This window comes from Oxyura jamaicensis, chromosome 7 (genome assembly GCF_011077185.1).
Source record: "Oxyura jamaicensis isolate SHBP4307 breed ruddy duck chromosome 7, BPBGC_Ojam_1.0, whole genome shotgun sequence".
Taxonomy (NCBI): domain Eukaryota; kingdom Metazoa; phylum Chordata; class Aves; order Anseriformes; family Anatidae; genus Oxyura; species Oxyura jamaicensis.
In genome coordinates, this window is record NC_048899.1 from 1,272,555 (window position 1) to 1,288,039 (window position 15,485).

At 38.3% G+C, this 15,485-nt stretch overlaps 1 protein-coding gene across 2 annotated transcripts in view; it reads left to right on the plus strand.

Annotated features, from left to right (window-relative positions):
* BOLL (boule homolog, RNA binding protein) overlaps positions 1-15,485 on the plus strand; it is a 39,414-nt gene that overhangs the window by 13,569 nt on the left and 10,360 nt on the right. The window contains exons 3-9 of one of the 2 annotated variants that reach the window (XM_035331599.1): positions 3,034-3,174; positions 4,840-4,998; positions 6,936-7,027; positions 9,253-9,307; positions 11,799-11,874; positions 13,815-13,942; positions 14,697-14,768. In XM_035331599.1, coding sequence (XP_035187490.1) covers positions 4,948-4,998; positions 6,936-7,027; positions 9,253-9,307; positions 11,799-11,874; positions 13,815-13,942; positions 14,697-14,768 — 474 coding nt within the window. In that variant the 5' untranslated portion in view covers positions 3,034-3,174; positions 4,840-4,947. The remainder of the gene's footprint in view (positions 1-3,033; positions 3,175-4,839; positions 4,999-6,935; positions 7,028-9,252; positions 9,308-11,798; positions 11,875-13,814; positions 13,943-14,696; positions 14,769-15,485) is intronic. The other variant, XM_035331598.1, reaches the window with a different exon arrangement.

The following is a 15,485-nucleotide window of genomic DNA, read 5'->3' on the forward strand; positions in this document are numbered from 1 at the left end:
TACTATCAACTTGTCTCCTCTGGTTCTGTAAAAGCTGAAAAAAGCTGCACCTTTTTGAGAATTGGTCATGAAAATGACTGGTGTTTTCCAGTCCTCTGGCCCCCAGATTGCATCTCTAAGGTTATCCCTGGCCTTGTGTTGCACAGTAGCCAGGGCAGCCTGCCTCTGAGTCTCTTTGGAAGGTCTCAGAATTGTGTGAAGGACTCCGGCTTCTCCAGTTACGAAGTCTGACAAGTAGAAAGCCTGAAGTGTGTTTTTGCCTCCATCAGGTACGGCCTGGTGAGTCACCCGTAGGGACCACCTTCTCTTTTTTTTTGGGGGGGGGGGTTTAAATTCTTCCGTTGAGGCCAGAGAAGAGGCGAGGCGCTCGACCCCTCCCTGAGGGACAGGAGGGTGGAGGAGGCGGCTGGGCTGCGCTCACCTGGCAGTACCGCCAGGCTCCCCCCGAAGCTGCCGGGGGCCGGGTGCCCGCCTCGGGCCCCCCTTCCCGAAGCCCTCCTCCCCCGGGCCCTGAGGGGCGGGCGGTGAGTGACGGCGCCAGCGGGTGACGGGTGCGGCGGCGGTCGGGAAACGAAGAGGGAGCCGCGGGGCTCTCGAACCGGAGGAGAGGCCCCGGAGGCACGGGGGCCGCAGGAAGGGCGATCTCCCCGCAGGAAGGAGGGCGGCGGGGCCCGGGGTGCTGGGGAGCCCCTCGGCGGGGCGGGGCCGGGTGCTGGGGTGAGGGCTGCTGTGTGCCTCCCCTGCACCCCGCTGCCCTCCCGTCCCCGCACGCTCAGCCTTTCCCCTTTCTCCTCCCCGGAGCTCGTCAACAGGGCCCGAGGCGGAGCCGAGGACGCGACGCGTGCCGGGAACGTGCCGGAGCTGAGGCGGCGGCGGCAGACAGATGGAGCCCGACGGCGCGGTGAGGAGCGCGGCGGGCAGAGGCGGGTTCGGGCAGCCGCCCAGGCTGGACGAGCCGCTCCGCCGAAGAACAGACAGCGGGGCTGGGTGCCGAGGGCCCAGCTCTGCGCCCCGTGGCTTCGTTTGCCGGGACGGGGCTGCCTCCGCCCGGCTGTCGGCGGCCGCTTCCCACCAAAGCGCCTTCGCCGCCGGTTGCGGCCTGCCGCCATTTTGCGCGCTGAGGTGGCAACGGGCTGGTGAAGCAGCCCCCTGCCATCGCCTCCAGACATACGCAGTTGGAAAACCCGGCCCTTCCGAGGCGGCAGAGCCGCTGTGTAGTTTGCCTTCTGTATAGTTCTTTTTTACGGCACAGGACATGGCGGTCTGGGCAGTTAAGCCCTTCAGCTTTTATCCTTAGCAGAAGGGTCAGAGCTGCCGGCCATCCCACCCGCTTTCTGTGTTGAACAGCCCCTGGCGTTGCATCAGATCTCAGCTTCCTTGGGTGTCCCAGTGCAGTTAAGGATGACCGTGTTTTGGAGGCCTGTAGAGCCGCAGAAGTAAAATCGTAAATCACTGGGAGAGGTTGATGTCCAATTTCTGATGTTACGGGATAGGAGTGGTAAAAAGAGGCAAGTCGAAGTTGGAAGGTGGGATTAATCACCAGGCCCATGTAGTATTTGGTTTTCTGATCGTGGATGTATTCAACATAGAAATGAAAAACTGTTGATACTGGTAAAGGAGCAGTTGTCAAACACTAAAGACATAAAAGTACCAACAAATTTACACATGCACACTGTTCTAAACAAATCACGTGATAAAAGTAGTTAAAAAACACAAATAATCATCACATAAAGTTAGCACACAAATCCTTTTTGATCCTGTTTTCTTACTGCTACAATGGCATTAAAGAGAGGAGAAGTTGTTTGAGATGACTATCAGAATAAAGATTTTAAGATTTTTCAAATATTAGAGGTTTTTTTACTCTCTTGGGAGTTCATGATTGGTGTGTTTTAATGCCTCATTTCTTCCATTTGGCTTCTTCATGTGTTTTTTTTTTTCTTTGTATAACACTTAAAACTCTTGAAATTTGTGTTGGAAAGTAAAATTTAGGAAGAGAAGGTAAGACTTTTGGATGTGGAGTCAAATGTTAAGTCTTCTTTTGTAGTTAAATAGTTAAATTAGGATATTTTGGTTCTGCACCTAATTATGAAATAGAATGTTGTATTTTATGTAAGAGGTGAAGAAAGAAACCTGTTCATACTTCAGAAGTTGTTCTTGACAGAAAATCTTCTTCAATCTAAAAGCCTTTGGGTCTATGGGGATTATAATTGTTTTTGACATGTGAGTATTATGACCAGTACAGCTAAAACAAGATACAGAAAGAGTTTTGGAGAGCTTGCTCTGAGTCTTTGTATTAGAACAGTTTGTGAAGAGAGACTAGGTGACAAGCAGAAAGTAGTGTTATCCATGCTACCATTGTTTACCAGAGACAGATGAGTTTAGTATGTAATAGATGACTAATCTAAAGTACATTATTAATTTTGTTTTAATGTCCCATCAGGGAAGGCTAGTCTCAAATCATATCATGTGAGGCAGACTGTGCTCCATAACAAAGGGCTAAGGGTATTAATGGGTACGTTTGTGTCCATGCAGTACGGCTGCTGATCCAGAGACCGTTTGAGAAAGAGTCACGTATATGTGAGAGAAAGAGTGCAGCTTAAAAGCTGTTGACTTAAAAAGTTGTTGCTAAGAAAGACATAAATTAAGGGACTTCTAGTTAATATAAATTCATCTCCAAAATAGAATAAATAATTTGGGATTCATACAGCAGGGTACTCTGCGCCTACATACACACAAAAACAAAAGGATTTGCAGATTAGATCCTAAATGCCAATTTCTGTAAGGTATTTAAGTGTAGGTGAAATGTCAGATTGTAGTATATTTAAGATGTTAGGGAAATTGCTTAAAACTAAGCCTGTATTTAAATACTTTATAGGGTTGGATTCAGAATAAAAATAAATGTGCTTAATGTTCAACTGTTCAGCACTTGCTGCGCCTACCAAAAATTCTGTATTTTCTATTTAGAATTTCTTCTCCTAGTAGCTTGTACTATGTAAGCTGTTTTAATTTTTTTTTTTTTTTTTCAATCAACAGGCTGCAAATCAGACGCAAACAGAATCTTCACCTTCAACTCCCAACACTGTGTCACCAGTGCCATTAAATAATTCAACCGGTGCTCCAAGGTTTGGAACAGTTACTCCAAATCGCATCTTTGTAGGTGGAATTGATTTTAAGGTACTTTTTTTCCTAATTTTGCTACTAAATGATATTGTATAACCTATAAAAAACAATAACAGAAGTACGTGTATTTATTCAGGTAATAAATGCCTTTCACTATAAAGTTCAAATGAACAGTAGAGAATGAAGTTTTAAACCTTGATGTACCTAACTGCACTACAAAGTTGCATAAACTTCCATACCCAGCTGCTAGAAGCTTTTGTCATGCTGGTTCTTAGGATTTTTTTTTTTTTTTTTTTCAAAGAAGGTAGCTTTTGTAATAAGCAGATAATACAGTATGTAAATTTTAAATATAACATTTAGTTTAATTTATTAAACTGTAAGCTCAGTGTTATAATTTGCACAGAGCAGTCATCAGTATCTTCAGTTCCTCTAGCACTTTACTTTGAGATCATACAAAAGAAGGAACTATGGTAACAATATTCTTAATCTATTGCAGTCATTTTCTTAAAAGCAAGTATTTTTTTTAAAACATACATTAAAGCTTCTCTGGTCAATTTCCAGTATTGATTTGAACTCTTAAAATGGTTGTGCCTTTGCATATGCCGTAAAGACTTCAAATACCACTGAGTATCAGGCCATTCTTAGATTCTTCAGCCATTTTGAACATTCATAGCAAGATATGCACCAGACCTTTACAACAGCTACTGTCGTACTTCTTTCTTAACCATTTTAGACAATGAGTTTGTCATGGACTTTTGTGAAGCAGTCTTGGTTTACTTAGATGTTGTTTCCACCAACTTAAATGTTGTTTCTACCAACAGTATCTTCTCTGCCTCGCTCCTCCTAGGCTGAGGACCTTTTAAGCATTGACTCAGATGAAGAGGAGGAAGAATGACAATGTATTCAGACTATCTTGGATAATACAAGAACTTCCAGGATCTCCTGGCTCGTTTGTCCAAGACAATTCAGATAGAGTTGCTCATAGTTCAAGATAAGCTGTACAAGGCCTTCTGTGTATTTGGGCTTTAGCAAAGAGGCACAGTAACTTTGCATTAATAGTAGGCAAATTACTAGGGCTGTAAAAAGATCTCAGTCTGTTCTGTCTTCACTGCAATGTAAAAGGTTAAAACATTTTTCCATATAACTTACGAGTATTCTTGTTAGTTGTCATTTATTGTACATTTTGAAAGGTCTTGTGACTTTGGTTCAGTAACTGATTGGTCAAAATCTGTTATCAATATTATTTAGTTTCAGTGGCAGAGGAATACAATGTGTTTGTACCTGGAAAACAGAAGAAGATAGATTTTATTTGGAAAGGAATTGGAGAGAATGAAACCTCTGTAGACTTTTCAGCTACCTTTCCAGTCATTGTGACTCAGATACTAAGTAGAGTCTTAAATTTATTTTCAAATCATAGGATATTTATCTGTCAGTCTCAGATTGCTCTTTGCTATGATTTCAGTAAAAAACAATATTTTGTTTTTTCAAGTTTGCTGGAAAAAAATGTAAAGCTCTTTATTTAGCTATTTTTGTGAAAAATGGATGCTTGCACACACAGATAACTTGCTTTCCAGCAAGCTCTTTTATCATTTCATTGGACACTTCATTTGGTGTGTTGCCATAGCAGTGATTCCAATTTGTAAGAGGAAACACCTGGCTTCTTAAACTTGGACAAACAGTTCAATAATAGAAGTTACAGCTGTGTATCTTTTGATCCACTCTGAAGGGGTCTCTCTTCAATGGTGTCATCTTTGACATACTGTAGGCTTACATTAGTCTTTCGTCAGAATCTGTCAAGTGCCTTGGTCCTGTAAGGAGCATGGAAACATGAGTCCTGAAGGTGTCTCTAGCAAACTTACAGATATTGTGTTTATCCAGGTACTTGTAAACAGCACTGTGAATCTTAGAACAGGGTTTCTTTTTTATTCTTTTTCAATACACTACTCCACAGATACATATATTTTTAATTAATCTCATAGCTTCTGAAGCTTGCAGTGTTGTGTATACATCCTTCACATCTTTTAGGTATTCAGTCTAACTTTCTGCACTGATCACAGTCTTAGGACTCTTCAACTGTTTTGAGTGTATTTTAGCCTTCAGCTACTTTATCATAGGTTCCTTTTCTCAATTTTGTGAAGCAGCTGAGCTGCACATAACGTGGAGCTTAAAAGAGACAGTCTGCTAGAAATGGAAATGTTTTATCTGTACAGCTTCAGTTTCTAAGTGGTTAAGTTCTGGTGTTCATTGGGGAAAGTTTTAAGGGAAAGGCACATCTTAAAATCAGTCTTTTTTTTTTTAACTCTTTGGTTTTCTTATCCTTTAAGAAATTGAGAACACTTCAGCTTATATAAAATGGTTCTACAGCATATGCTATCAGTTGTTTGAATGGATTTATCTTCCTACATCAATAGACTTTCATATTTCTACTTAAGTGCAGAACATGATCATCTATTGAGGAGAATGATTCTGGATGGCACTCAGTAATTTATTAACCTTTCGATGGTGCATAGTTGCTCAGGAACTGGTGCAGGAATTTTCCAAGGAGAAGACAATTACTGAATGAAGTTTATTTCCTGCCTATTCAGTGCACTCCTATCTGTCATTCATCCCCATGCTTTCAGAGTGACTATTTTCTAATGTGTTAATGGCAGAATGCTTGGAATAGTGAGAGAGGTAAGTCTTGTACCATCAGTGCTCTCTGGTCTTAAAGGTTGCTGCAAACTACATTATTTTTGTAAAATAACATCTTGAGGGTAGAATTACTCAAAAAGTGTTAGCTTCATATTCTTGCCAGTTACGAAAGTTACTTAAATTACAGCTTTTGTTGCTTTTCTTTCAAATTATTTTTCCTTCTCAAACTCAGTTAAGCCTCTGATACATAGGAGGAGATTTTTGCTAAATTACATGCATACTTTTAAAAGCAACAGAAGTTTTTTACTAAAAGGTAAAATAGCACTTCTTGTATACATCCTTAAAAATAATGACAACTATAGATGAATACAGGAATTATCTAAAGTGGATAAAAATCCATGTGTATAAGCACACTTCTTGACAGCATTACGTATTGTATTAACAAAGGACTGTGCAGAACAACACTTCCATTTCTGAAATGTGTTTAGGGCACCATATTTATTATGTTAACACTGTTAAGGAAAACTAATTCATAGAAGGGAGACAAGTGTTCACATAGCTTAAGTGTGTGCATTTCCTAGGAACTCCTTTTCTTCCATGTGTACTCAGATTAGAAGGGAACAGTATTTAGAGCATTTTCTATCAAAAGTTTCTTGCTTAGTTTATGCTGGGGAGTTCCCTCAGTGTATCTGTGTATGTGTGTGTGCATATGTGTTTGTATACATACACACACATATCCACATATACATTATGAAAGCCAATGCAGTCTGCTGTTGACGTTGAAAACGTGATTTGTTTCATACTGTAAACTACTCTTAATACATAAAGTGTGTGTGGGTATATATATATATAAATCACATATTGTTAACTGTCTTCAGTGATCATACCTGTAAAGGGATTGTTATGTAAATCCAATAAGACAGTGTAATATTTTAGTGGTTTTCTAGTGTTATTGCTGAATATGAAAAGACAGTTATTAAGTAGTGATGCTGTTCTCTTGCTTTGAGTCACATGTTTCTGCTTACTCTTTTGTCATTTGATCCAGGGTTATAATTTGTTTGTGGCAAACTTTGTTCAAAGTATATCCTTTAAAAGTCTTATGGAAATATTCCTTGAATAACTACACAAATCAGCTCTTCTTTCTTTCTTTCTTTTTTTTCCCTCCTCTTAATTTATTTTACTAGACTAATGAAAATGACCTGAGGAAGTTTTTTGCTCAGTATGGCTGTGTGAGAGAGGTGAAGATAGTAAATGACAGAGCTGGAATATCAAAGGGGTTGGTATAGTAGAGTAAGCATGCTCTGTGAATTGAAAATATAACAGAAAGTTGCCTGACTACAGTGAATTTTATTAAAATTTTCATAGCTCAGAACCTTATTAATACATGTAATTGGTGGCCCCAAATATTCTATGTATACACAAATCTGCTTGTGTTCTCTAATATCAGCGTATAAATGGCTTAGTGACTTGCATAACTCTAAAACCCTGTGGTCATCTTATTATAAGATGAAGCTGTGTATAACAAGACAGAAATTGTGATCCTTTCTGTTCTTTTTTAATAATAATTAAATTAAATTACCCTTTTTTGGATTATCTGTTAAAAATACATAATTTTTATTGCTGAGAGCCATTGTGGAAAGGAACCTGAGGATAGAGGAAGAGGCGAGATGTACCTCATTGTGCTGGAGTACAGCACAAGAACCAGGATTATTTTGTGAAGATTTTTCAAACAAGAACGCAGGACAAATCTGAGAATGAATCATGATTGCAGAAAAGGGAACTAAGACTAGAAGTCAGTAAAGACAAAAATGCCAAAGAATAAATACAGAGAAAGATTCAGACTGGGCAGTAAAGTACTTGTTTAAACGTAGGGGATGGTGAAGAACAGTAAAGCGGGGTACTACAACAGAAGGGTGGAAAGAGGGCTGAGACAAAAAGGAATATGCATGACAATTTATACTTATTTTCTTAGTTGAGAAGTTTTCTTCTGAGCAGGATGTTGTGTTGTCTGAATCTCCTAATTTTAGTGCTGTCAGTAGTTAACATGGGTCAGCAAATCACTCGCTGAGCTGAAGGTCATAATAGCATAGAGTACACTTGCATGATCGTGGTCCCAGATCTGTCGCGAAGTCTCCTGTCCTTTCACTAAATTCCAAGAAGTATTTGACAATTTGACATACATCCATATAAAAACTGAAGATGTTGGGAAATAATCTTCTGTTGGTATTTGGGATTTCTACTGAAATCCAAGCACAAGCTTTATTGCTTGTAGTTAACAAGCGATTTAAGAAACTTACTCTATGTGATTGAGTACACGTAATTAGTTTATTGTCCAGATAGCACACAGAATGAAGAGGCTCTGTAGGTAAGGTCCCCAGCTAGGGAACTAGCTTCTGTAGTCTTTGGTTTTAAAAATGTTTCCAAATTTGGTTAGAGAAGGCAATCAGCAAAAGCTCATGGATTTAAAGCATGGCTGGTCAGAGCCTCTGTACTCACATAAGCATAGAAATACTCAGAAAGTTTGGTATTTGTCGTTGAAAGTTCTGATATGCTGGCTGGAATGCCAGAGGCCTTCTCAGCATTTCCTGAAGTCTGAACTTGGGAAATGAGCCGTGAACCTTAGAAATTATGCACCCAAAACTATTAGTTGAAATTCTGAAAGTTGAAGTTCATTTTTTTGGGGGAAAAAAAATGTATGTACACGTTGTGGTACAGATTTTAATTTTATGATCAGATACTTATTTTTGTACAGACAATACCACATTCAGTAGCATAGATTTCTCTGGGAATTAATTGAGGGGGGTTGGTACAGTAGGAGTTCTTTATAGAAAGCCTGTTTGATTTGTTGCAGCAGTTAAGAGATGTGGTGAAAGAGATATATTATGTTGTGAAATGTGAGAATACTTCATCCTCGAGTGCACCACAAAACTGTTGTTTAATGTTAGTCATGTCAAGACTGACAACAGTAATTCACAGGTAAACACCATCTGTGCATTGCTGATTTTTCTGAGAACTCTAACGTACTGGGCAGTGACTATGGAAGCATGGAGCATTCACAGTTGTCACTGACATTGATGGGAACTGTGCTATGAAATATGTATGATAATAATTTTAAAAAAATTCCAAACGTCTCATCTTGGGTACTCATAACAAGTGAGAGCTTCAAATCAAAATCTCTTTGTTAGAAAAAGAAGGAACTAAAGACATTCATTGTGCAACACAGATAATGCAGCAGGTTTTGCCTAGCTCTTTAGGTGAGCTACTCATTCACTGCATGTAAACAATAACGTATGACGATCTACTTAATAATCCTTGTTCTAGTCTTTCTAATATGTTTATATTAACAAATGAAGATTTCTGTTGGTACTACAGTCTCTTTTCTACCTAGCTGTTTTTTTTCCTAGTAATTTACTTTCTATTGGCATTTCTACTGGATGTAAAGTATTGATGTGCAAAGTATGAAAATATGAACTTCAGAGACATAGCTCTCTTTTTGTTTAGGTATGGCTTCATTACTTTTGAAACTCAGGAAGATGCACAGAAGATACTACAAGAGGTAAGTAATATTCCCCATTATGATTCTCTCTTAAATAATTCATTTCACTTTATTCTTTTTAGTTTGCTACTGTGGATTTGTAGATCTGTTAAGATTGGTCACTATGTCTTCATAGCAGTATCTTGTGGAACCAGGGAAAGGAGCTGCCACTTCCTAGTACAATGTTTTACTTTGACATACAGTGTTTACTTATTCTACATTTGCTCCATAAGGACTGTTTTTCTTATGCATTCTAATTACTCTTTCTCCTTCACAATTGCTTTCTTTTGCTTTACTGGAAAATCCATTGCTGTCAAAATCCTGTGGGTACTTAGGAAAGACATCTGCTTTCGTTTATTCTGACATATTTGATTGTCAGAGCTGATGTAACTCTTTTCGGAAATAATGAAATTCACTTCAAGTCTTAAATGGTAAGATTATTTTATGTCACGTAACGGTTGCTTCTTTGCTTATCTGCATTACTGTTGTGATGTTCCCTCTAGAACCTCCCTTGAGACTGGGTTAACTGTTCAGCTGGATACTAGCTCTTCACTTCTTACTTAAAACGTGTGTTCCGTTCTCTGGATGGAATATATTGGGTAGGTTGGTTGGCTGGTATCCATACCTGTGAAGGTACTGAGATTTAGGAAGCCTTCAATACTATTTTATTTTCTTCCTTTCCGTGCACAACATACTCTGCCAAATGCAAAAATTAAAATATTTAAATACTGGGACTTTGTTGAAAATTCATGTGCTCAAATTCAAGATAAAAGTTGGGACATTTTAAAAGAAATCTTTTTGGGTACTTTCAAAAAGCATGGTCATATGGAGACGAAAGAGTACACAGAGAGGAACACCTGTTTTTTCCCCAGTTTTTATTGTTCTCTTTCTGTGAACTAGAAGAACTTCAAGGGTAGTTACTACCATTGTGAAAATTGTTTAGGATTTTTGCCTGTAACTGAAAGGTTATTCCCATGAAGTCTTAGTGGTGTTTCATTGAATGAGCCTAATAGCTTTTTGTCTGCTGGAAGTGCTTTAATGTAGATATCCTACATTAACATCACCTTTTTCACTTCTGCATCCCACTGTTAGTCATCTTAAGATCCTCTTTTTTTTCACACATTTTTTTGTGGAGTTTCCAAGCTTTAATAATTTATTATGCCTAATGAATGATCTTTCATTTTCTACTGTTGGATTTCTTTGCATTTATATGGCACTCTGATAGTTGTTTGCATAGTTATTTTTGCATCCTACTTTTCTATCATCAGTAACATCTTCAGAAATTTCTTTTTCTGTTTTGCAGCCTTTGAGTGTATTAAACTGAATTAGTCTGAAAAACAGACCGTGGGGAGTTTCACTGGAACACTCTTTCCAGTCATATTTTATGGCATCTAGTACTACCTCTTCCCACCTTCCTGTATTCATTTTTTCATCATCACAACTTTTCCACAGATTAGGTATTTCTCTTAACTGAGGAAGTCATATGTAAAAAACAGGCTAAATTGTGATAGATCACATCAATGCAATATATTCCATTGGGAAGGTTCATCTTCTGTTGTCTGTGGTGGAATGCAGTTTGACTGAAACTTCCATCAGTTTTCCAGGAGTTGCTTAATGGTTAATAAGCTAGGTATGTTTGCAATAGATAATACTTTCTTATGAACATCAAAATTAAGAGAAAAAAAAAAGTTTAGCCTTTTCCTAACTTTTAAGCCTTTATGTGGGACTTTGTATTATGCATAGATGTTCAGTTGTTATTTCACTAAGTAGGGCTCAAATGAAGAAAATATTTTCATTATTTAACTGTTGTTCGTCTGTTGGATGTAATTTCTATTTCTGTCTATAATCTTCTTTAAGAAGTAAGCTATTACCTCCTTACTGGAAAAATTATGGCTTTGACACTGAAAAGTTTGAGCTGTCATGTGGTGGTTTAGGAATTGTATGGCTATTGGAAAAAAAACAGCTTTACGTGTCTGTACCTAGCAACCTGGCGCTTGTTTTAGTTCTGCTATAGTTTAACCTTACTAGGATATCAGTTTTGGTGTGCTTTTATGTTTTGTTGCCCTGGGTATAAGGAAGGTTTAAGACAGCCTCATATAAAATAAAAACATGTTTTATGTTCTGGGCTTATTACCTAGAATTACTTACTGCTGTCATCTTTTGTAAAATAACATCATGATCGTGAAAAAATGAAATTTAATATTTATGTTTGCAGTTACCCATTTCTGTACACATTGGCTTTATAAAAGCAGTAAAAACATGATTGTATGAGAAGGGTAAAACCACAAAAAAGTAGGTATCTGTTACTCAAGAGGCTCCATGAGGTGTATGTGAAGTATAACATAAAAAAGGATCTAGTGTAGTTCTTGTTTTATTGAGAGGCACTGTAAATAAAAAGCAGTGGAGGATGAAACCCTAAGTAGCTTGCCTGCCTCTGTTTTCTGATTCTTGGGTCCTTAGATTTATGTAGAAAATAAAAATACTGAATGCCTTTTTTTTTTTTTAATTCTAGGCTAAAAAGCTTAATTATAAGGATAAGAAGTTGAATATTGGTCCAGCAATAAGAAAACAACAAATACGGATTCCTCGTATGTATTTTCACTTGCCTTTCTCTGTTACATGTGTGTCATTAGTTGTTTTAGTTTCTAACCAAGATGTGCCTGGTCATGCATTGCATTAATACTGTGGACAGAACAGACTCATAGTAGTTAGCACTGGAAGTAGATACTAGTGGAAATGACCAGATTTGGAGTGTCTGGGATTGATGAATTATTTTATCTCTTAATGTATAAATGTATAATGTATAAAATGACTGTCTTAGAAAAGATTATCTATGTAGGAACAAGCTGAATGGAAGTTTTTATCTCAATTGCCAGACACAACCTCAAGTCTAAACACTTAAAATAAAGAATCTATCCTCACAGATTCTACAACACAAAGCAGATTTTGCTGGTTCAGTGATTGGGTTGTCACTAATCATTTATTTATCTTAGCAAAATCCATCAGAACCGTTGCACTTTGCTTTCTTCAGCAGACACCATAAAGAGTGGGTAGTTTCAGTCTCCACTCAGTTATGACAGTTCTCTGCTGTGCAATAAAGATACAGATGCTAGGGGTTCCTTCTCTGACAAAGAACTATCTGGGCCGAACACTTGCGTAAGAGGACCGTTGATGAGACGCCTTTGTCAGATAACTGGTCTTTATCTTGGGCAAGTATGCTGTTACCATGTCCTTCTGGGGGAGACCTTTCCATTGTACTGACTTCCTTCTGGAGAAGATGCCCTCGCCTTCTGCCAAGGACAGTTCTATTTCCATAATACATGGAAAAAGATTAAATCATACCAGTTATGGTAAGATCTGACAGTTTTTTTGGATGTAGCCAGACATGCTATTTTGTTATTCCTCAGTAAAGGCTATGTATCAGAGTTGTGAAATATTTTGCCTTAGGAATGCAGCAGCAAATTAAGTATACTTTTCTTCCATTTGAGGACTATACTCAGAAGAATTTCAGTTGAATTCTCAAGTTTTCTTCAGTTTTTATTGTCATTTTATTGATGAGAAATAGTTCATAAGTGTATTACCACTGTTGCTGTAGGCATACTTTCACTCAAGACAAGAAATTTCTCTCTTCTCCTTCCATATGCGTAGGTATGCCCTTCTCCCTTTCAAATTTGTAGGGTAGCATTTGCCCAGGGGAAATGGAATTCTTTATTCCAACTGCATAGTTTCGTTGCTTCAGAAGTTATTCTGCATGGTCTTTGCTCAGCCATTATTGAGGGTTTATATTTGTTTGTATTTTTTTATGGTTGGTGAAGGGGTTTTTGTTTGTTTTTGTTGTGCTTTGCTTTCCTTTTCATCTTTGATTTGGACTTCATCAGTTGCATTGCCAGACTTTTGTCGCTTCCTTCTCCTGACTCTTGTGCTCAAAGTGTGATACAAGATCATATTGGCATCTGGGTATATATCCTGGTATTGGATTTCAGTTTTTCTGCTCTCATGTTCAGCCCGCTAACCTTAGTGGCTAGGATAGTTTGCTCATTTGGAGGCTTGTGCAAGTCTAGACTTGCAGAGTCACTGTAGGGCTGCAGCTGTATTGTATTCAGCAGAATCAAAGAAATCATTCCTTTGGTAGTCTCATTTATCATTGTTTTTACCAGCCCAACTAATCTAGTGTTATGGATCTCTTAAACTTCAATTTAAGGCAGTAGGAATAAAAGAAAAACAATCTTCTTTCTTAGATGTGTATTAGGTGTATATATATCTACTTTCTCTGCCAGAAGTGGGTAAAATCAGGGTTCAAAATTCAAGTACTGCTATATATCACATTCTAGTTGTGTTGAGTAACTGATACCCATGTTATATTCTGCAGCCCTTCCAAGTTACCTCTGGCATCATCCTGTGATTCTCTTACAGGGAATTGAGGTTACACTAGGCACCTTTGATTCTTTGAAGATCGGAAATGATCTTCACTCCTTTTTTATGATCTTCACACTAAAAAAAAAATAATTTACTATTAACTCACTTTCAGGTTCTACTGTAATACCAGAATCTGGTACAATGTACTTGACTACTTCAAGTGGATATCCTTATATTTACCATAATGGAGTGGCTTATTTTCATACTCCTGAAGTTGCTTCTGTTCCACAGCCATGGCCAGTAAGTAGCAGATTTTTGTATACATCCTTTTCTATGGACAAGGATGAGTGCAGCGTTTTTAATTCCCTCCTGCTTCTGGTTTCTCCAGCTATGCCTTATGTTTGATATTTAAATTTTTGTTTTGTTTTTACTAATACTGAGGAGTTCTTGGTGCTTATGACCCTTGATTGGCTTTGTTTATTATTCTGCTGTGAGTGAGGTGTTTATGGCTGCAATGGCTGCTATGTTGAGGGTGAAAGGAGAACATACTACTAGATGAACAAAGTAATCTTACAGTCAGTACTATGCTAGGAGTCCTGCTTATAGGAGGAAGAATGTGGTAGATTAATTGTTTGACTTTAGTGGGTTTGGTGCAGTTGGCTCCCTTTACTTTGCTAGTGTTTCCCTGACCCTCAACTGGTCCCCCACAATAAACAGATTTCCAGCTGGTTTAGTTCCTTAAACTGTCTCACTGCCAAATCATACAAGTGCCAGGGCTGGTGCAAGGAAGGGAGTTGGAAAAGGGAAGATAACGTCCGGGGCTGTGGAGAGGATAGGAATACGTCAGTGATAACTTAAATTGGCCATATTGCTTCATTTATTGAGTAGGCTGTCAGGAATCGGTGGTCTTGAAGAACCTAAATGAAAGTTAAAACCTGGAAAATGCATTTTCAAAAGGGAGGGGAGGTGGTTCAGCATATAGTATTTAAGATAAATTAAAGGAGTGACAATTCATCAAATTGCTGCATTGACTTGTAACTTTTTTGTCTTTAAGCCACGCTCTGTTTCCAGCTCACCCATGATGGTAGCTCAACCAGTTTATCAGCCTCCTACTTATCATTATCAGGTATCCATTTGGAAATTACTTTCAGAGTGTTGGTACTCCTTCCAGACATGCATTTTTTGTTTGCAATGCTGTCCCACTTTTGTTTATTCTTAAAAAAATAGAAAGACTGTTCAAAATAGCTGTTTAAAACAGATTTTAACTTCATAGAAAATGATTTTTGACTAGCATATGATTTCTACCTACCTGTCTAATTACATGGAAATGGGATAAATTATTTTTTTCTCTGTTGCTAGACAACTGTCTTAGTACCATTCTTTTCTTTTTTATCATTCTAAGCCAAACTCCTGCTCAGAGCAGTGTTGGTTAGGTCAGGTGTTTCAGGAAGCTGTCCAGATGGATTCTTAAAATCTCCAATGGAGATTCCACAACCTCTCTGGACAGACTTTTCCAATAGTTGATCCTTCTCCTGGTAAAAGATTTTTTTTAAAAAATGTTTTTATTTCTTTTCCTCCTTGTGTCTGAGTAGAATGTTCAAGTTCAGAACTTGTCCATTAACTCTTGTGCTCTGAACACCTCTGAGTCTGGCTCGGTCATATTAATGTCATCCCATTAGGTAGTTGTAGCCAGTGATAGCTGTACCCTTCCACCTTCATCCTTCTTGAAGTTGAACAAACCCACTTCTGTCAGTATCCTGACATGTCTGTTCTCCAGTTCCCTAACTGTCTTGGAGGCCCACTGCTGAACTTCTGCAGCATGCTTCATGTGTATTGGAAAGTT